A 21409-nucleotide genomic window follows, 5' to 3' on the forward strand; every position below is an offset into this window, starting at 1 on the left:
AAGAAAAATTTTTTTTTATAAATATAATTGAAGTAAATGTTTATAGCTGTTCACGATGTAAACATTTAATTAAATTAAACTACTCTCCCCCGTTTTCCACTCAACGGTACTTTTATTTTGTGGCGGACATATATAATTATATACGCAGCCACATATAGAGCCAAAATTCATATATAAATCACATATATATATAATTACACCTGATTATATATAATTTTATATGAATATATATAAACTTTCTTCCCCCGGAAAGAGAGAACATAGACGCGTAATGTAATGTAGACGTGGCTGAGAAAGAGAGAGGGAGGGAGAGAGAGAGACGCGCCGCTCCGGGCAGGTAAATGAGGGAAATGCAAGTGGACGAAAAAGGCGGTCGGACTTCGCGCGTTTCCACGCACAGCCCTTGTGCGCGCGCGCGCATCGCCGGCCGGGGGCGCATAGAGTGCGACACCGTGGCGCGCGGCGTCGTGTCGCGTGTTGCCACATCACCACCAAATCAAACGAGATTTCGGACGATGTTCCCTGTGTAGATCGCGCTCGTGCCGGCCACTCCACTGATACATGGAAAGCGTGCGTGCGTGCGGTGCCTCTCTCTCTCGTCGTCTACCGCGTACAACCAACATGTCAACCTACTCCTGAGTTCACGACTAATATACCGCAACTACGAGGAACTTCTAATTCAGCCGAGTCCCCGGGATACGAACAGATCCGAGAAACGTGCGCGGATCGGCTACCGTACTGCGGGCGCGTGCACCATCGTGACCAGCCGCGAATCATCCCCATTTGCCGAATTGAGCGAACATCGTGCCGCGAGCACCATGAGCGCACCTCAGGCACCAGTGAAATTGAGAAATGGAGTGGTGAAGCAGGTAAGGACCGGCGCGTGAGAATTACTCGATCGTACGCCTCATCAGGCGAATTTCCAGTAGGCTGGTCGGTTAATTTGCGCCGCGTGATTTCGCTCCTCGTTGCTCGCCCAGCTGGCAGGAAGCGGCCCGGAGAACATATGGTTACACGCCGCAGTATCGTCACCGCGACGCACCTCCATGTGCTCGCGAATACCGCGTATGTTGTCCGTTATGTCGGCGAAAATAAAAGTGTTTTCGCGACGGTTTCGTGCTCGCTTTTCTCCGCTTTTAGTATCCGCCGTAATTAATTCGCCGTTGGTCTCACCTTTCGCGGCAGCTCATTGGGAGGAAAGTTGTATGAAAACTATCAGTGGTTGCGTAATAAATATGTTGACTCAAGATACCATGCGCAACGTTGGATATGGCGTTAAGCCGATTAAATTCTTACGTGATGCACGACTCGAATTTTAAAGGTGACATCTGGAGACATCATCGTCATCCGGGGACAGCCCATGGGAGGCCCTCCACCTGAAGTTACGGTCACTTTGTGCAATATCACCGCTCCAAAATTGGAACGTTGGAAAGGAAACGATAGGTGCGTGTTAGCATGCTATTTAAATACTGTGAGAGGTATAAATTAAATATTAATAATTACATCTCTCATCATGTTGCAACATCACAATGGTCATATTATTGCTTATACACAAAGTTGGCTTTTTTTTTCAATTATCTTTAAAATTTGAAAATTTTTTCAGAAATTATAAAAAGGTGATCTGTTTAATTTTATAAATAACAGCTCTTTCAGGATAAAATCTTTAATACGAGAAAATAATCTGTATATTCATTTATAGTATGGATGATGTCAAGGATGAGCCATATGCATGGGAAGCCAGGGAATTTTTGCGCAGGAAACTCATCGGTCAAGATGTCACTTTTGCCGTTGAGAAGTCTGTTAACACAGCTAGGACTTATGGCACCGTCTGGCTAGGAAAAGGTATTTGTTTGTCGGAGAATTGATAACAAAATTAATTCTTATTATATGAGTTTACAGAAAAAATCTCCCTTTGGTACGATAAATAAAGAAAAGTTTATACTTGCAGGAATTATGCGAATAAAATATAAAAATAAACATATAAAATATATGTGAATGAAATGAAAAACTAAACGTAAAAGTAAACGTGTTACAGTAATAATTTGAGTGATAGAATCCTGAGGACTGAGGGATATATTACAAAAAAGTCAATATTTATTATATAATATATTATAAACTACATATTCAATGTTTATCATCGTATTGCAGACAGAAATGGCGAGAACGTGATTGAGACTCTGGTGTCTGAAGGCCTGGTGACGGTGAAGAAGGACAACCGTAATCCTACTGCGGAGCAGACTCGGTTGATCGAATTGGAGAACATAGCGAAGGCTGCGAAGAAGGGGAAATGGGCTGACTCGCCGGTTTCCGAGCACATAAGGGACATTAAGTGGACCGTCGACGATCCTCGGAAATTGATCGAGAAGTTCGGCAAGAAACCGATCAAAGCTGTAATCGAGTTCGTCTTCGATGGCTCTACAGTCAAGGCTTTCCTCTTGCCTGATTTTTACAACATAACACTAATGATCTCGGGTGTTCGCTGCCCAGGCTGGCCGAACGGACGCCGCGAGAATTCCGTGGGCGACCCTTACGCGGACGAAGCCAGATACTTTGTGGAATCTCGACTCTTGCACAGGGACGTCGAGATAGTGCTGGAGTCGGTAAACAATAACAACTTCATTGGCAGCGTTATTCATCCTAAGGGTGAGTCGATGTCACGTTTAATGGTAAGGTAGAAGTCTGGTCCGACCTCATGTCCTGTTTTGTTCATTTCTCATTTTATCAATGTATAAAGTGGATAAAGAAGTAAATAATAACATGAAATTTCTTTCTCTCTCTCTATTCATTTATAGATGAAAGAAGATACAATAAACTTACTAATTCACTTTAAATAATTGCAGTAAAACACTTTGAAAAACGCTTTGATGCTTTGTGAAAATCCATCCTGCCATTAGAGGGTTAAGTAAATCCGACGGAGTGTGAGTGTCGATATTTACCTGAATCTTATATTCTCCAGGCAATATCGCCGAGATTCTATTGAGCGAGGGTTTCGCCAAGTGCCAGGATTGGTCGATCAGCAACAGCAGATCCGGCGCGGAGAAGCTCTACTTGGCCGAGAAAGCCGCGAAGGAGGCGCGTTTGCGCCTGTGGAAGGACTACAAGCCGTGCGGCCCGCAGATTGAGTTCACTGGCACCGTCGTTGAGATCATCAACGCGGACGCGCTCATTATCCGCACGCAAAACGGCGAGAACAAGAAGGTATTTCTCAGCAGTATTCGACCGCCCGCCCGCGAGAAGAAGAACACCGAGGACAGTAACAACACCGCCCGGCCGAAGGACTTCAGACCCCTGTACGACATACCGTGGATGTTGGAAGCGCGAGAGTTCTTGCGCGAGAAATTCATCAGGAAGAACGTGAAGGTGGTGGTCGATTATACGCAGCCGGCCAGGGACAATTTCCCGGAGAAACTCTGCTGCACGGTTACATGCGGCAAAACGTAAGTTTTGCCCCAATCGGCTTCCGTTTCCCGACAAGATCGGCACATCTGGTCTGCTCTTTTTAGCTGCACTAGTTCAAGAAATTTACGCACACCGAAGCATAAGAATTTCATATGTATGCTTCATGCGTTTCAATGTACATTTCTTGAACTAGTGCAGCTAAAAAGAACAGACCAATCAAAGGTTTCTGCTGCCTCGCCGCAGCTGTCTGGTTAAATGACGTCAGATGTGGAAAAACGTGTGCTTGAAATTCTTGCGGAATGCGTTGAAACAGAAGATCCGTCAAATGATGCTTGTGATCGATTGAGAGCACATTTGTAAAATGTTCCGAGAACTTTCATTTTATAGTAATAATTAATAAACAGCTGTAAGAAATTAATATGACGAAATAATAGTGAGAAAGGTTAAAAAGGAAGGTTGCATGTTACGCTAATTGTGCAATTATTTATCGATAGAGCTAAAGTTTTCATAATATTTCACAAATGTGCTCAATGAATCGAGTCACAAAGCGTCATTCTATGGACATATTCCTTGTGTTTCAACATATTTCGCAATAACTTTGGACATGCATTTTCTCGCTTGTGATGTCATCAAGCTGCAGCGAGAAACCTTAAGGACAGACAAAGGTTTTGGAATTGTGAGAAGTCAGTAAAATTTAAGTCGTTAATATAGGTGCAGGAATTAATTGAATATGAAGTCCTTTTGTAAGTTACTTGTGCTATATACCAATGATAAAAATATATTTAAGAAATTAAAAATAAATTTCACTTCTTTTGCTCCGGTGACTGGATGCCTATGCCCGTATAGCAACGAGTTGAATTTTACCGGCCTTTCTTGCGAGTTCAAACCTCTCTACTCCCGTTAATCGCTAAACAATTGATCATCCTGCATTCTTTACTTCCACGCCGACAGGAACATCGCGGAGGCATTAGTCGCACGGGGTCTCGCGCGAGTGATCAAGTACAGGCAGAACGACGATCAGCGTTCCTCTCATTATAATCTCCTGCAAGTGGCCGAGAGCAAGGCGGAGAAATCGCAGCATGGGCTGCACGCGAAGAAGGACATTCCAGTTCATAGAATAGTGGATCTCTCGAACGACCCGTCGAAGGCGAAGGCGTTCCTGACCTCCCTCAAGCGAGCGCAGGGGATCAGAGCTGTCGTGGAGTTCGTAACGAGCGGCTCGCGCCTGAAGCTCTTCCTCCCGAAGGAAGACTACGTTATCACGTTCGTGCTGGCTGGGATAAGAACTCCGCGCTGCCAAAGGACGTTGCCCGGCGGCGGGGTAGTGAAGGCCGACGAGTACGGCGAGAAAGCTCTGGCCTTCACCAAGGAGCACTGTTTCCAACGGGACGTGGAGATCAAGATCGAGAGCACAGAGACGAAATTGAGCGGTTTCATCGGCTGGTTGACGGTGAACGACGTCAACATGTCCGTCGCTCTGGTCGAGGAGGGCCTCGCTGAGGTGGTGAATTTCCAGGATTCCGGCGAGATCACGAGGAGTCTTAAGGCCGCGGAGGAACGCGCGAAAACGAAGATGCTCAATGTAAGTGACGTGTAATCTGACGGACCGTACCGAGAAATCAAAATTTCGAACTTTTACTTTTGAGTATTTCGAAACGTTTTCAAAGTGTATTTTATTGTAGCATTAAATTTAAATTACAATTTATTTCTAAATTTTTCAGTTTACACAAATGATAGATTTTATTAGCTACTCAGAAAAAAAATTGATCGTTATTTTTACGTTACGACGAAAATGAGGAAAAATCGACAAATCTTAAAGGTGGTCACCTTACCTACCCCTACATGCAGCTGATGCACGGAGTTGTCGCGCGCGTATTCACAATAACGTAACTCCGCGTTGCAGATCTGGAAAACGCGCGCGGAGATGCCAGTGGAGACCGACAAGATCGTGGACGAGAAGGAAGGACAGGAGCGGAAGATCGACTATCAGAAGGTCGTGATTTCCGAAGTCACCGACGACCTCCACTTCTACGCCCAGAGTGTCGATCAAGGAAGTATGCTGGAGAACTTACTGCTGCAGCTACGGCAAGAGTTATCGGCCAATCCGCCGCTACCCGGCGCCTACAAGCCGACCAGGGGCGACCTGGCGGTCGCGAAATTCACGGGCGACGATCAGTGGTATCGTGTGAAGACAGAGAAGGTTTCCGGCACCAACGTCAGCGTGTTCTACATAGACTATGGTAACAGGGAGACCGTCCATGTTACGCGAGTCGCCGATCTCCCCGCGCGCTTCGCTACCGACAAGCCGTATGCCCACGAGTACGCGCTCGCATGCGTGACGCTTCCGAGCGACGTGAGTAACGATCCGATTGCACTACTTTTTCGTACGTCCGTCGATCATGTGTAACATTGTCTTTGCAGGCCGACGACAAGAGAGCGGCTGTAGAGGCGTTCAAAGAAGACGTATTGGACAAAATTCTGCTCTTGAACGTGGAATACAAACTGAGTAGCAATCTGACTGCTGTTACGTTGGCGCATACCAATACAAACTACGACATTGGAAAGGGATTGATTTCCGACGGATATGTGCATGTTCAGAAGCATCGGGACAGGAGGCTCACGAAATTGGTGAGTGTTTCATCGTCAGATTATTATAACAAGCCTTGTTATTCATCTACAGCCCGATAAGCACATACGCGCGCGTATGCGTTTACTTATCGTATTACAACCGTGTATACATGCATAATTCGTTTGCAGATCGAGGAATATAAGAAGGCTGAGGAAGACGCGAAGCATAATCACCGCAACATTTGGATGTACGGGGACGTACGACCAGAAGATGACGACAAAGAGTTCGGGTTGTAATTGAATAAAGTGCTCAAACATGGAATTTAAGCATTATCGATAACCGGAGGAAGGACGAGACGTGTTAAAAGCAAAAAAAAAAGAAAATAACGTAAGAATAATTACGTATATGCTACACTTAGGCGGTTAAGAATGATGAGTGTCGATGCGGGAGTTACATGTTGCATTAGTCGCGATGCAATTATATATATTTCAATATATAAAGAGAATTGTACATAACGATTTTAATAATTTCTGTAATATGCAATGGAACAAAAAGCGCGCACGCGAAGCAGTAGTTGAAACGAGACTACGCGAACGCGGAACGTCACATGTATTCTCATCGACATGAACATTCGTTATTATTCTCGGTGCCACAAATGCAAATTGTTTGATGACCTTATCGACCGGTACAACGCCCTTAACGTGCAATTTAATGTGTCAATCATGTTAGATATATTGATTATTTGCTTTTCCTATATATATATATATATACATATTGGATGAACAGTTATCATGCGTGCTACTTTCCAAGTTTTTATATGGGTGATGATAGCTGTAGGATTTGTAATTGCGAATTTAATCAGAGGCACTGGTAGTTAAACGGAAATAGGGAGGAACGTTCATATCAAGCAGAGCATCGGGATATTTTCAATCAAACCGGTACAGTGTCACCCGGTATAAAGGTTTCCATCCCTGAATGACGTGTGTGTGAGAATGAGTGTGTGTGCAGATACAGCATAATACAATGGGGAAATAATAATAATAATAACGCGACGGAAGATACTGTACAATTACACATGCCGTCTTTCTTGCGACTCTACCGTCTGTTTTTCCGACGAATTTCACGTAATGCATATGTACGTTGTATTCATAAACGAGTTTGATATTAATGTACTTACAAGAAATTATTTATGCAGTTATCCTACGGATCAGTCTTACAAATTGCAGTACAATTATGAAACTTAAGCGTTCGGGATTCGTTTGAGATGAACAAGTGTTATCTATCATGTATCCGGATGAAATAAGTCGCAATTGTTACGAGAGAGAAAGAGAGAGACGCGGCAATGTTTGCGATGCCCCAAGTACATAGAAACCTACATTATTCTGTGCACCACCAGAGAATAAGTCCGTTTGTCTCAGATAGATTTAATACATTATAATTGATTATAATGTTGATCAAAGATCTTTATACCGTATACTGTATCCGACATTGTTTTTTTCTACTTCCTCCTTCAAACATTTTGCGACCATAAGCTTTTATCTGCAGTACTTCGTTGACATTATATCACAACTCATTGACACAATTTACCGAGGTAATTTTGTAAGTAAAATATCGGATAAACCTATAATTGTATTATCCTATTGGATAATCGGCACATCATATGTGTACACATATATTGTAGGATCAAAAAAAGAAAATAAATAAGAAAGATTTGTTTTAATTACTTACAAATGCGTTACATGATCGTTTCTTTTTTTGAAACTCAAAAAAGTTCCCCTTGCTTCTTCGAGTGATTCTATCACATTAGTATTATGTAATTTCTTGACAATGACGCCGTACATTTTTAGTAGTCTTCCGTAATAATAATAAAATACAAATAATCACGATAAATACGGTCAGCACTAAACTAGAAAAACGATAGATTCTCAAATAATTTGATGGAAGAAATGTGATTCAAAATCTTAAATGTATGCTATAAAAAATGACCATCGAATATACAAATATATTTTGAAATTGAGTGTACAATTTCTTTGACAAATTTATCGTTGTATAATTATTTTTAATTCATTAAAAGGGGAATTTAATAATTTCATTAAACAGTCATTTCTGACTAAATGTATCACATTAATTTGTTATTATCGACCCGCGTTATTATCGATATTGTCATTACTATCGTTACTGTCGCTAAGCGGTATTGTACGTTTAATCACGTTGTCGTCCCAAGCACACGAGAATAAGTCACCTTCACACCATGCTAGTCCTCGTACATAGTCGGTGTGCTTATTATCCTCCATTACCACCCGCATTTCTTTAGAAATATCTAACACTCTCACAAACGTGCTATCGAAGCAACAGGCTAACTGATTTTTTCTAGAGTAAATAGAAATATAAGTCGCCATAAAAACCGATGATATTAAGAGTTACAATTACATTAAATGGAATTAACTTTACTCATTGAATAAAAACCATACCTCGTTCGATCTGGATTGAATAATACCTTCCAGACGCTGCCAGTGTCCAAACAAGAGTTAAATAATGGCTCATCTGGTTGTCTGACGTCGATTAATTCAATCATACCACAATCTCCACCTATGGCAACAAACTGGGCCATAGCAGTGTTCCAAGATATCGAATAATACTTCTGTTTTCTATTGATGGTACCTGGAAAAATCCAAGAATATATTTGGAAACCATAGAGACTGGAATAAATGAAGGAAACTTGTAAATGAAATCTACTTGTACGTACAATATACTGGTTTAGATTGCCTAATATCCCAGAATGATAAATCACCATCTAAGGAAGTAGATGCAAATGTAGAATCACACATGGGCTTTACATCCGTCCCAGTGATACAGTCTGTATGTGCAAAACTATACGAATGTGTTGCAACTAAATTTTCTACATCCCAGACTTTGATACTGCAACAAATATAAATCTAACACTTTATTTTTATGGTGAAACTTTTGGCCTGTTTTTTTTTTAGTTGAACTGGCTGTATTAGTTCAAGAAATTTATATACACACACATACATACTGAAGCTTATGAAGCATACGTAGAGATTCTTAGGCTTCAGTATGCATAAATTTCTTGAACTAGTGTAGCCAATTTGGTTGAAAAAAAAAATAAACCAAGTACGATACTTTAAAATTAACATACCAACAGTCTAATCCACCTGTAACTATGTTTTTTCTACCATAAAGTACAGATACTGCGTAAACACTGTCATCGTGATAACGAGCATAATTCAAAGACTGAAGCTCTAGTATTTCTTGATCATCTGGAATTATTTGAAAAATCTCTACAGCACCTTTGTCCCCTACGACGACGAATGTATCTCGTGCCAAAAAAGCTGCATCTCCACAACAGTCATACGTTTCTTTTAGTAAAGCAGCATTTTCCTTATTAAAATTTGAAGTGCCATTGAAGTACCTGAGAGAACCGGACCAGCTAATACTGCTCATTTCAAGAGACCCAAGTAGAGCCTTGTGGTCTGTGACAAAAGTTAATACATAAAGATTGAAGAAATGCAGAAAAATTAATCTGTAGATCTTACGTATTTACCTTCGATTACAAGGAATTGCGGATAATTTTTAGCATTACGTGACGTTGACAATGTCTCTTTAAACATTTTCTTAGATTGATCCACTAAATTAGGTATATTTTTTATCATCACTCCTTATTATACTACAATATCGTCGTTCCTAAACAATAAAGATGCGGGAAACCAAAGCTTGGATTACTTTTGCAGCACACAAACGAAAATATGTATTTGTTCTTTCATCTCGAACTTTCTGCACTAGTGCAGCAAACTTAAATAGGCTTGTCGTGTTGCTTATATTTCTCACACTTTTCGTGCTGGCTCTCACAGCCAGCACGATACACGATGTACAATATCCAATGAGCCTGCAGCTCTTCTGGAAAAACAGTACGCTCATTGGATATCGCGCATTGTGTATCGCATGTCGCGTCGTGCATCGCAAGAGCCATTAGAAAAAGACAGGCGCATATTCGAGCGCTAGAAGAAGCGAAAAAATCGAGTGCGAAAAGTACTAGCAACATGAACAAACCAATAAGCTTTAAACCGTAAGAAATTAACCAATCATAATCGACTATTCTTCTCACACTTGACTATGATTGGTCAATTTCTTACGACTTAATAAAGCTTAAAGCGTAACCTACAATGAGCAGTATGAAAGTATGTTCATAAGAAGTAAGAATAAGAAATTGACCAATCATATTCGAATGTCGTGATGTAAAAGTAAATACTAAATCTGAGGTATCAAAATGGCCGCGACGATAGATCTATAAGGGTATTTTATGCTCAGTTCAGATATTTTTACATAGAGATATAAGAATAGAGGGAACAAGCCTGTAAGTGGAAGTGATAGAGGCAAAGAGAGAGATGGATGCCGAGTGTCCTATCTGTCTCTTTCTAATCACGCGCTGGGATTGGCTGCCGCGCCAACGACGATATATAGCTATACATTTTTCTCCATCCAATTCAAAGAAACTGTCATTGCTAAAATGATCACTGCAAATATATGCTGTTTTCATTTCAAAATACAAAGGTAGTTGAAGTATATTCAACCATTTACGCCTTACATCTACATCCTTCGGTAGCCTACAACATTTACATATTTTTTTAAATGTAGGAAAAAATAACATATAATTATTTGAGGTTACGTATTTGTACTTTCTTACGAGTGAAAACTGCGGTTACATCCAGGATAAGACTCCGCCTTGCATTTCAAACAATGCCTCATTTTTAAACAAATCGCGTCCAATTATTATTTTGTTAACGTTCGAATATTTAACGAATTTTAATTCTACACACATGTGCACACATATTTACAAAACGAAATTTTAGTCTGCTTTCTCCCCTCCTGACGTCGCGTGGTCGTCTTGGCGACTCATTGTAACAACCAATCACAGCGCTCGACTAGAAAGAGATAGATAGGACACTCGGCATCCATCTCTCTCTTGACCTCTATCACTTCCACTTACAGGTAGCATATATCCCTTGTTCCCTCTATTCTTATATCTCTATGTATTTTTATATCCATCCATATGCATCCCTATTATCGATGAGTACAGTCACGGATGGAGAAAGGTTGTCATATTCCCTAGACATAGTGATATCGGAAATTTCTAATTTCCTACGAATATCGTGTGAATATCGGTCTGAAAAACAGCGCTGAGATCAAGCAAAACCATGTTGCTCGCAAAATTCAACTTATATTAAGTAATTGAGATATGTAACATTATTAGATAATATAAAATAATCTATGTATCGCGCTAAGGAGTACATATATTTCTATGTATGTTCTTATTACCATCATTTTTACCAATGTTGCTGTATATAGAGTTTTATTTACTTTTTACGGCCGAAAAAGTAATTCTAATAATTTTATACTTACGATTAAGTACGCTTAATCAAATATATAATTAGTAAATCTTTTTTTTTACTCGTGGCCTATAAAAATTATAAGATCATATTGATTATTGCTGCGTTTTTTCACATTTCTCTTTGTGTTTGTGAACATTTGTACTGACGCACGTTTATTTTTCTCAATAAGAAAAACAAATAATCTCGATTTCGACAAAACTTCAATCATCTTTATTTGGTGTACGTTAGGTAGAATTGAGAATTAAGTCCACCGCGTATGTACAAGATTGTACTATTGTTAAATGTATTGGTTTCTTTCTGCATCGTCGAAAGATATATACATAAATCAGACGGCTATACAATGGTCATATGCCTTCATGTTAATTAATTTCAAGATCGATTTCATCTTTCCCTCCGATCCTACATCGAAGGTTCGCGGAAAAGCCGTGCCTGCAGGTCTGGTGTATATAGACTGCATAGTCTGTTCCCACTTGACGGATGAGATAATCTGTTTCGGCAAGTACCGTCTAATTAATTTCGCATTGCCGTATCTATATCCCTTGTAATTGGAATAGACTTGACATCTGGGCTCGTCTATTTCCACTGTGTTAAGCATTTTACGAAAGGACTTGAGCGCAGGTTCCATCAATCTTGTATGGAACGCACCTGACACGGGCAGCCTCCTCAAGTTTCTCAGCCCATATTTCTTGCTATTCTGCATTATGTAGTCGAGAGCCTCCTTATTTCCAGCCAGTATTTTCGATTGGGTGCACAAATAAATAGCTACCCTGTGAAAGAAATGAATTCCTTGAATGTAATAATCATCGATATCAGTTGTGCAAAGAATCAGCATCGATATCAGTGTATTAAATCAAGTCAATGTGTAAAAGTATGTAAAGTAGGGATGTTGGGACATTATGAAAGTATTTATAATTATAATTAGACAAATGTATAATTAAAAAAGAAAAGATATCAAAACATACCGAAACAAAGTAGTACTGATACGAATATCGAATGAGAATATCGATACAAGAATACTCGGTATTGAAAGAAAAATATCGATACCAATCCAATACCAATATTATATCAATACTATCACAATGTCCCTAGTGTAAAAATTTAATCACAGCCAAATGTAAAATACACAGGAGTTACGGAATAGAACGATTTGCGAAAGTACGTTGCAAAATACTCACTGACAAGTTGGATTTTCAACTCCTATATCGCGCGCCCACTTTATCGCGTTCTGGCAAGCCTCGTGTACTTTGGCTTCTGGGGTACAATAAACCGACACCATTCCCTGAGATGTTATATTAGACGCGTATTCCATAGCAGTGCCTCTGACAGAGACCAGCCTTATACCATCCTCGAAGGTCAACGCGCCTGAGAAGATCAAGGAGGTCAGTTCCCCTATACTGTAGCCGGCGGCACTTTTACAAGTCTCGAATACCCGAGGCCTCTCCTCGCGCAGTTTCTCCAATGCAGCTAACGAGACCACCACTGTGGCTGGCTGATTGAAGCGAGTCTTGTCCAATTTTTCCTGAGGGCCTTTCAGACACAGGTCCAGCAAATTATAGCCGAGAACCTCATTGGCTATCTCGAATAATTCTTTTGCTTGCGGAAAGCGCAAGTATTTTTGTGCCCAGCCAACCTTGATGGTACCCTGTCCGGGAAATAGCAAGACACAGGTATCCAATGGGTCGATCTTTGGCTTCGCGGATTCTTCGGTCCCAATGGAGGATGGAACACCGGCAGGATAGGGACTCGTCGACCAGCTCTTGTCCTTGACATCGTTGTAAGTGGCTGATTCCTTCAGCAGACGAGCAATGTTCTCCTCACCCGTGGATGAGATCTCGAAGTTGCTCTCGGAAGATTCGTTCTGCGATGAGCTTGCGGTTGATGGATTGTCAACGCTGTCCCTCGCAGCAGTAGAATCGGAGAACTTGTTTGCACGATACCAGGTTAACAACCGAAATAGGCAAGGTTTCGTTCTAGTCGACAGTGTTCGCTGATACATCGCTACGGACAAGAACATGATACAACATGTTGAGTTTAAATTGTTTATTTGCGCTTTTAGCAGCAAATTTTATTTTATTTCTCGCGCTTACTTGTGAAACGTGAATTACCGCTTTATGTCTACTACCGTGATTGTTGGTTTGAAGACTTTCCCTTGGTTTCATAGATGTTTTTCGTTTTTCGAAAAGTAGCACTTCTTTTTTACTTCTTTTTTTTGTTCCACTTTTCTATGTCATTTTCCGCAGGAACTTTCAGAGATATCGGTAGCTGACGATGATGCAAACAAAAACTGGAGGTTAGGTTGTTTATATTCCACACGCTTTTCTTCATGAAATTTCTCTCTCTCTCTCTCTCTCTCTCACTATGGTTTCAGGTACCCTGTAGGTGCATCCTCAACACTACTCAACGCGTCATGAAATACCGGCATAATTGACCGTTCAAGGATTCGATAGCTGACAAACCGGACGTTCGAGATATTGTTAGATATATAATCGCATAAAATTTGCTGAAAAAAATACATCTATAATTATATATAATTTTATATAATTATATATAATCTTTTATATCTCCGGATATATTTTTTTCTTAAAGCACGATGTGATGGCAAAACGTTTTTATTGATTATTATTTAAATTTAAGGTAACGAATAATTTATCTTTCATAGAAAATAAATGATTTCGGCATATTTGTCGATATGCCGAATTTGCAACAATGGCATTCGATGTTAAATAACATTATGCGAAGATTGATTATATTTTCGAAGCGCCTTCGTTGAAAATTGGCACAAGCTCAACCACGTGATTGCAAATAGACATTTCAAGTTCATACGTGTACGATTGTTCCACTTCGCGTGATTTATAGTAAGTAAATTAGGGTACCGTGTCAATGATATCTTCACAAGACAATTATACTGCGTCATTATAATAGCTTGAATCTTTGATTCTAATACGTATCAGCATCCATTCCCCCTCCTTCTTCCCTTTCTCCAAGAGGTCACATTAGCTTTTCAATGTCAATAAGTTCATGAAGTGGCGCGAGGGGACGAACGTTGAAGAATATACATTGCATAGTGTGTATGTCCTCAGTAGAGTATCAAAATATTTTTATATCTGAAAGTCCTGAAACTTTCTACGTACATATATGTGTACTTATTTGAAGCAGGAGCAGAAAATGATACAAATGTAGCAATATAGCTCCAATGTAGCAATTTACTCGATATAATTATTGATAAGTATAGTTTAATCATGCAACCTCTACAAAGTACACATTGGATAATGCCAATGTCAGCGATACTTTCAAGCTCTATAATTCGAAAAGTATTTAATGAAAATATACTTTATTATAGCGTCCTAAAAAGCTCTCGAGCTATGTGAATATGCAATAAAAAAATAGGGGTTTTTCTTAAAAAATTTCAATTTCAAATTTCATTTCGGTTAAAAAATTTCATTGATCTTTACATAATCTTGACAACGCTATTCGAAGTTACCCTAATCTTGCTATGTAATGCGTTACTTAAAACCCTATAACTTTTGTATAGAATATTTTGTTCGAAAATGCATAGTTTTCAAAATATTAAAAGGTTTCTACATTTTTGGCACATCCTGTATGTGAATCGGCAAAATGAAAAATGGCGTGGAATTATTTTTCTCTGAAATATAATACATATAATTGCAATGCGTTGCCGCGCACACAACTAAACTGCAGACTTTTAATATTATTTCAAAAAATTCATTAAAAACTTTTTTAATCGCTGTTTCATATCGATCAATTAAAAGCTATTTACAATCATAATTAGAACACAAAGTTCGAATTTATGCGTTTATGCGGATATGCGTTATATTTTTTGTTTACTAAGGCTATTGGTAAGTGAAACAAAAATTGTTTAATGGAAATCGGGAGAGTCTAAAAATGGCTTTATTGATCTTTGTTCTTTTTTGTATGACCTTTGTTCTTTTTTGTATGAATATTAATTAATTATTATGATAATCGTATGATTATAATCGTTACGATAATTATTTATGTGTATAATTATTATGGTAATATTAATTATTATAAATTATTACTAGTTTCTTTCTAATCTGCTGGTTGACTTTAAGATCGTATCAGATTCTGAGGACACCAAAACGGATGATTCACTGTATGTTACGCACGTGCGTGTGATGCACTCACGGGAGGAGAGGAACTACGCGCCAATGGTGATCGCGGGTCGCGTGCCAAATTGCCACCTCCCTGTGAGCGAGGGGCACGTACCTTCGAAGGGGCGACCTGGTGCGGGGGTAGGCAGGTGTTGCATGCTAAAATAAAAGCGAAACAACGCAAAGCGGGAGTGGCGACTCTGCGGCGCGTACAAGGGTGGTTTTTTCACAGTACGTACGAGCTCATCGAGGAGCGGGTATCGTGTCGCAGGTATATCGGATCGGCACCCTTTCTAAAAATCGCGAACGATCGTCGGGATGCATCAGCGAGGATGAAGGAGTCGCTTCCCGTAGCTGTTCTTGCAAAATTTTCCGCGTGACATGAATTTGGAAATTCCGATAACTTTTTCGGATCACGCTTTGCGGAAGTCTCGAATTGTGCGTGGAAGAAAAAATTTATCTCCGTGAAGAGAAATTATATCTTGAATATTCCGCGAGTCAACTAAAAAGGAAAAGAAAACAATATAACGTTGTAAAGTTTGTTCAATTTGCAAAATTATAGTATTGTTGCACGTAGGAGGTGTCGTAAAAACAACATTTCTATAGACACTACGTTCCGGAAGTTGTTCATCTTAATCTTATTTGCTAATGACGAAATTGTAACTTAGATAAGGCGACGAACAATACGACGTCTAGATTATTCCAATCGATTATCCGCTGAGATGTGTGTGTGTGTACACGGGAAAAAGTCGTATCAATTCAAGACTCATATATAATTCTCATATATAAGCAAGAATATAATCTTATATGAGAATAAAAATTGCTCTTACATGAAAAACTTCCATATAGTTCCACCAAAAATATCATATTTTTGTTATTCAAGATTAATTTTTGTGATTTGAGGGGAAAAATATTGAATAGAGAAAAAGATATTTTTAAACTAAGAATCGTATTCGTTTAAAGATATAATTCTTTCTGTATCCAATGTTCTTCCCTCTGAAATTATGAAAATTATTCTTAAATGAAATAAATATATTTTTAGTGGAACTATATAGAATTTCATCGAGTAAGAGTAATTTTTATATTTAGATTATATATTCTTGCTTATACATTTAAAATATGAGTCTTGAATTTATATTAATTTTTTTTCCGTGCAGGGGCTTGGAGAATCAGCCAATACTTAATATTTTTTACTTAATATTTAAGTATAACTTGAAGATGTGTACTGTATATATATATATATATATATATATATCGCGTAGAGAAACAGGTCATCAACAAACCGTTTGGCCGGAGTATCAATATATATAATATGTATATATATGAGTATATATATATATATATATATGTCAAATCGGTTAATTATATCTCTTTGAAAATTAAATTGCCCGAAATTTTCGATCGGATTCACATGTACTTTCGAAACGCGAGTGCTTATAAAACGACAAGAGTAATAACTGTGCACAAATAACGTCCGTCGATATTAAAATTACAATAAACTGACAGGCGTCTTGAAGAGAACTTGACGAGAGAATGACATTTAATCAATTGCTAAGCATTAATTATTTCATAACACGATTCGTTCGTAGGCTCTATATTCTGGTGAATACATATTGAAACCACCATGTGGGAGGACGAACCTGCACCATGGGACATTGAAGCGCCCGCACCCGAAGGAGCCACCGCTGAGGGTACAGCAGAAGGTGCGCCCGTCGAAGGAGCCGCTTCTGAACAGCCGGTTTTGAAACTGGAGAAAATCGAGCCTCCTCATTATAATCATCATTGGGTTCGACCGCTGTTCCTCAACTATGAGTATCTTTATGACTACAGGTGAGTCCGCAATTAAGGTTTTTTATAGGTCTATTCTGTAATTTTTAACGACAGTTTCGTTCTCGTTGCGCAAATATAATATGTGACAGAAAAACTGCGCAAATAAGATCCTAGACGTGGCATTGTCGCCACGAAGTTACAACATAGGCCTACTGATCTCTTCTTGCAGTCGTCTTGTTTTTTTTGTTTTTTAATAGAGTAATTACGAAACCGAGAAAAACGAATGTGTGAGTACATATCTGCTTCTAATGACCGATTATTGAATAATCCTGCCTGTTTGATCTTCGACAGGAAGAATTACTACGACGACGTGATCGACTATCTCAATCAGAGGCAGAGGGGTATGTACCGCGAGCCGCCTAGGGCCCAGGAATGGGCAGAGAGGGCTCTGAGGACCTACGATCAGAAGAACATGGAAAAGAGCCACAAGAAGTCGTCCGACATGAAGTTCATCACCAACATGATATTCACGTCGAGACATTATAGCTACCATACCCGTGCTTACTACAGCTTGAAGTACCAGAAGATCCTGTGAACTCGCCTCCTAAGTTATAGGCCGCAATATCGTTCTCTCCCTTTCTCTTCATCAGGTATAACGATACGCATTGTATATTTGTACATTCATTCGGCATAATATATATGTTCATCGCTGGTGATTCGCGTTACAAAATACAGCAATATTTCCGACCTCAAGAATTGTGCTTTTCCGCATCTATCGCGTTGTCACATACCTAATTAAGCAAATTAATCGCAGACTACGCACAGATTGACAGCAAATTTGGTCAGAATCTCAAACCAAAACCACCCATATCCTCATTTAGCTCGTGTTTTGGCAACAGAACTTGTTGACAGGCAATCCGAAGCAGATTGGCAGCAAAAACCGCGCAGAGCCTGCCGCCAAACACTGCACGCAGCAAGATCTGTTCGGTTTCTGCCATCAATCTGTTCGGTTCGCCTGTCAGTAGGCTTTGTCGCATTTCTGGCAGCAGTTTGACAGCATAATCCGACAGAACAGATTCTGTGTTAGATTTGTTGCCTTTCTACTCTCTTCTATCGATAATTTGTAGCAGATTCTGCTTAAAATCTACTTGCACAAGTTTGGCTGTCTGGGTACTTTCCCAGATAAATCGATGTTCGACGATCGATGTTACCTGAGAGCGAGAACTTTTAGGGAAAGTTGGAGCAGATTTCTTCCAGTAATCGTCGCGAATCTCCTCTGATTGTCTCTCCTGATTTTATTCAGTAGTACTTGATATTAAATACATAGCAATCCGTTTTTATCAAAGTACACGTTTGCGACGAACGATGACGAGATGCTTCCACCGAATATAGTTTCAAGAAGATAACGTGGAAACGTTGTGTGTGTATAACTGAGAGAACGCGAATACGATTAACGACATTTGGATTGGTTGGATATGATGACGCGGTTATAATCGTTAGAAAATATCTTTGTGAGAAAGTATAGGCCATAAGAGCTATCGCTGAGCGATAATGTATATATCATAGTGGGAGGATTGTCCGACAATGCAACGCACACGCCGGATTTCTTTTCTAAACTTTCAACGCACGTGTAGTAACCACTTTCCACGTCGAACCGACCTTCTTTAACTCGCAATTTAGGCTCCTGGTTCTTTACTGCAATCGTCTCATTTAACCATGTCAGAAGCAAGAAGATGTATGTCCAAAATGTTTACAAAATACAAATTGAATTAACAAGATATATCCATAAAATGACACTTGCGGGCGATCGAGCATATTTTTAAATTATTTCGAAAACTTCCCTTTTGCTCTTACAATCGATAATAACCGTAAAATTAACATCACACGTCTCCTTCCTTTTTAACCTATCTTTTCTCATGATTTTGTTACGTTAATTTCACGGCTATTTTAGTAATTGTTAAAATAAAAGGGAAATTTTTTAAATATTTTACACATGTACTCGATTGATCACAAGTATCACTTTATACACAGAGAGAAAAATATCTAAAAATAAAAAAAAAAATTTATTCGGTGGATATTAATATTTATTTAAATTTAATTTTTGTTATTTACACATAGAATAAACAATTGCCCTAATGCAAAGTTACAGATTTAATAAAATGTATATTTTCCTGTTTGAAAAAAATTCGCGTGTGTGTGTGTATATATATGTATTTTTTTTTGTATAAGAAAATATGTTATATGTTACTAATATCCATCGAATAAGTTCTTATTTTCTAAATTTTTTTCCCAGTGAAGGTATTCTTTTTACTTCACAATATATTCCGCAAGAATTTTAAATATACGTTTTCTCGCACCTGACATCATTAATGAAGTAACTGTAGCGAGAAAACAGAAGCCTTAATATTCGTCGTAATTATTTTCCCTTTTTTTCTAAATCCTTCGGATTTTATAGTAAATGTTGCGAAAATATCTTGATGATCTTAAGTGCGTTGCGATTGTGTGTGACGCTTTCCCGTCACGGCGGCCTTTTAAAACGAGACGCTCTTCTTCCGCTTCAAGAACCTCCGTTTCATCGGCTGCATCACGAGCGACTCCAGCGGATCGGCGATCTCGCCAATGTCAATCAGGGAGTTGATCCTGCGCTGTTTCCCGGCTGGCTCAGCCGCCTCTGGTTTCTCGATGGCCGGCACTTTGATCCACTTGGCCACGATGGGCTTAGCCTTCGACTTCTCCACGTTCAGCAGCTCCACGTTGGTGATCTTGCGCGTTCTGTCGAGCTTTTGCGCCAACGACGTCGTTTGCTCCTGCTCGTCATTCTGATTGTCAAACTTAGTCGCGTGTCGTTGGAACGCCACTTCCGCGGCCTCCAACGTGTTCTTGGCCTTTTCAATTTCGGCGTTTAAGTCGATCACGTCGAAGATACGATCCTGCAATGCGGTTACCATCGGTTTAATATAGATTTATAACGATCAAACGACGCGTTCGACACGTTTCCCCGAGTAAAAATGCACGTAATCGACCTGAATCAAAAGCTAGTAACTAGCTAATACATGCTATATTAGATTTTCTAGCTCGTTACTAATTCGTTACTGGTTGATCATTAATTGAGATGTAGATATAAAAATGTTAAGAAAACAGAAGTGAGTGTTACATTACTACCTGGCAACGAGTTATGATTTTTCGTCTCGTAACTGTAGTTTTCTTTTGTTTAACGATCAGCTAACTTATTTATCTAGCTATTATCTGGTAGTGACGTTAGATACAAATTTACTACCTCGTGAATGGATACCCATAAGGTTCAATTTCTATTAGGGTCGTTATACTCGCGGTTCTCGACAGTAAGAATTATCGAATTGTTCTGATTCGTTAATTGAACCTGCATATCCCGCCTCTTGCGCCTCAACTCCGCCATATCTTCCTCGAATGCGGCGGCCGCACGTTCCTTGAAGCGCCGATGTGTCATCACGAAATCGTCCTCGTAAGGATTCTCTTGGACTGGCCGGCCACGCCCGTCGAACAAAATGTCCAAGTCGTCGTAGGAATCGTCACGATTTCCCGACAAATTGCGAGAACCTAAAAGTAGTTAGTAGACTCGCGTTAAAATGATTGTTAATATCAATCCTGCATCTCTCTTAGCTGTATCCTCGAGTCAATGATAAGAACTAAGATTCCTACAGTCGGCGTCGTGTATGCTGTACTATTCCCTAGATTGAAAATTACACTATTTTCAGCTTTATATATACACACGTAAGATCAAAATCATATTTATAATTAGAGTCATTATAATCCTATTATAATTAGAGTTACCCGGGAAAAAACTTTCCATATATAATTATATATAAGGGGTGTCGTATATGTATAGAATATGTCTATATATAAAAATATATAAATCTTATGCGACTGTCAACCTTGTAGGTTATGTATAAAACTGAAAATCGTGTGATTTTTTATATAGAAAATAGTACAGCATACATGACGCCGAATGCACATGTCAATTTGATTCGCGCTATAAAATCAATTCTTACCTGTGACTAAGAGGAATTCTCGTGCACACAAGAAACATGAGGAAGACACAAAGATATGGAATGATCAAGAGGGTAGTACAAGGTGATTTGTGACACGCAAGGATA

The 21409-nt window shown here is 39.3% G+C and overlaps 5 protein-coding genes across 7 annotated transcripts; 2 read left to right on the top strand and 3 right to left on the bottom strand.

The window, feature by feature from the left end:
* Positions 1–515: 515 nt before the first annotated feature.
* Positions 516–7691, top strand: LOC106747156 (staphylococcal nuclease domain-containing protein 1). The gene is made up of 9 exons (XM_014624494.1): positions 516–869; positions 1322–1443; positions 1700–1842; positions 2149–2643; positions 2957–3437; positions 4351–4981; positions 5303–5752; positions 5821–6027; positions 6157–7691. The coding sequence occupies exons 1-9, from the start codon at positions 819–821 to the stop codon at positions 6262–6264; spliced, it is 2688 nt and encodes an 895-aa protein (XP_014479980.1). The 5' UTR covers positions 516–818; the 3' UTR covers positions 6265–7691.
* A 106-nt stretch (positions 7692–7797) lies between these two features.
* Positions 7798–9757, bottom strand: LOC106747158 (methylosome protein 50-like). Its single transcript, XM_014624497.1, has 5 exons — positions 9531–9757; positions 9126–9459; positions 8715–8887; positions 8440–8629; positions 7798–8338 (listed from the first exon to the last, which is right to left on the bottom strand). The coding sequence occupies exons 1-5, from the start codon at positions 9637–9639 to the stop codon at positions 8104–8106; spliced, it is 1041 nt and encodes a 346-aa protein (XP_014479983.1). The 5' UTR covers positions 9640–9757; the 3' UTR covers positions 7798–8103.
* Positions 9758–11635: 1878 nt separating this feature from the next.
* LOC106747153 (probable malonyl-CoA-acyl carrier protein transacylase, mitochondrial) lies at positions 11636–13824 on the bottom strand. The gene is made up of 3 exons (XM_014624489.1): positions 13464–13824; positions 12552–13374; positions 11636–12143 (listed from the first exon to the last, which is right to left on the bottom strand). The coding sequence occupies exons 2-3, from the start codon at positions 13370–13372 to the stop codon at positions 11702–11704; spliced, it is 1263 nt and encodes a 420-aa protein (XP_014479975.1). The 5' UTR covers positions 13373–13374; positions 13464–13824; the 3' UTR covers positions 11636–11701.
* Positions 13825–15634: 1810 nt separating this feature from the next.
* On the top strand, positions 15635–18029 carry LOC106747155 (flightin). 3 transcript variants are annotated; one of them, XM_014624492.1, is made up of 3 exons: positions 15635–15737; positions 17096–17336; positions 17628–18029. In XM_014624492.1, exons 2-3 carry the CDS (start codon positions 17131–17133, stop codon positions 17869–17871), a joined length of 450 nt encoding a protein of 149 aa, XP_014479978.1. In that variant the 5' UTR covers positions 15635–15737; positions 17096–17130; the 3' UTR covers positions 17872–18029. The 3 variants fall into 3 exon arrangements, with proteins under 3 accessions (XP_014479978.1, XP_014479977.1, XP_014479979.1); XM_014624491.1 differs by having other exon boundaries at positions 15661–15777; XM_014624493.1 differs by lacking the exon at positions 15635–15737 and adding an exon at positions 15805–15944.
* A 1448-nt stretch (positions 18030–19477) lies between these two features.
* On the bottom strand, positions 19478–21334 carry LOC106747164. The gene is made up of 3 exons (XM_014624505.1): positions 21305–21334; positions 20656–20852; positions 19478–20206 (listed from the first exon to the last, which is right to left on the bottom strand). Exons 2-3 carry the CDS (start codon positions 20740–20742, stop codon positions 19808–19810), a joined length of 486 nt encoding a protein of 161 aa, XP_014479991.1. The 5' UTR covers positions 20743–20852; positions 21305–21334; the 3' UTR covers positions 19478–19807.
* Positions 21335–21409: the final 75 nt, after the last annotated feature.

The sequence above is a fragment of the Dinoponera quadriceps genome, unplaced genomic scaffold, assembly GCF_001313825.1.
Source record: "Dinoponera quadriceps isolate SergipeBrazil2010 unplaced genomic scaffold, ASM131382v1 scaffold2157, whole genome shotgun sequence".
NCBI lineage: Eukaryota > Metazoa > Arthropoda > Insecta > Hymenoptera > Formicidae > Dinoponera > Dinoponera quadriceps.

What these genes read in the sequence shown, in the direction of transcription:
- LOC106747164 (XM_014624505.1), bottom strand. Translation starts at nt 20,742, where the DNA reads ATGACACATCGGCGCTTCAAGGAACGTGCGGCCGCCGCATTCGAGGAA. An exon ending in GCAAGAGGCGGGATATGCAG is followed by an intron (nt 20,207 to 20,655) that starts GTTCAATTAACG and finishes ACCGCATTGCAG; the next exon opens with GATCGTATCTTCGACGTGAT.
- LOC106747155 (XM_014624492.1), top strand. Translation starts at nt 17,131, where the DNA reads ATGTGGGAGGACGAACCTGCACCATGGGACATTGAAGCGCCCGCACCC. An exon ending in GAGTATCTTTATGACTACAG is followed by an intron (nt 17,337 to 17,627) that starts GTGAGTCCGCAA and finishes GATCTTCGACAG; the next exon opens with GAAGAATTACTACGACGACG.
- LOC106747158 (XM_014624497.1), bottom strand. Translation starts at nt 9,639, where the DNA reads ATGATAAAAAATATACCTAATTTAGTGGATCAATCTAAGAAAATGTTT. An exon ending in GCAATTCCTTGTAATCGAAG is followed by an intron (nt 9,460 to 9,530) that starts GTAAATACGTAA and finishes CTTTTGTCACAG; the next exon opens with ACCACAAGGCTCTACTTGGG. An exon ending in TTCAATCCAGATCGAACGAG is followed by an intron (nt 8,339 to 8,439) that starts GTATGGTTTTTA and finishes TATTTACTCTAG; the next exon opens with AAAAAATCAGTTAGCCTGTT.
- LOC106747156 (XM_014624494.1), top strand. Translation starts at nt 819, where the DNA reads ATGAGCGCACCTCAGGCACCAGTGAAATTGAGAAATGGAGTGGTGAAG. An exon ending in CGAAAACGAAGATGCTCAAT is followed by an intron (nt 4,982 to 5,302) that starts GTAAGTGACGTG and finishes TCCGCGTTGCAG; the next exon opens with ATCTGGAAAACGCGCGCGGA. An exon ending in ACAGGAGGCTCACGAAATTG is followed by an intron (nt 6,028 to 6,156) that starts GTGAGTGTTTCA and finishes ATTCGTTTGCAG; the next exon opens with ATCGAGGAATATAAGAAGGC.
- LOC106747153 (XM_014624489.1), bottom strand. Translation starts at nt 13,372, where the DNA reads ATGTATCAGCGAACACTGTCGACTAGAACGAAACCTTGCCTATTTCGG. An exon ending in GTTGAAAATCCAACTTGTCA is followed by an intron (nt 12,144 to 12,551) that starts GTGAGTATTTTG and finishes TTTCTTTCACAG; the next exon opens with GGTAGCTATTTATTTGTGCA.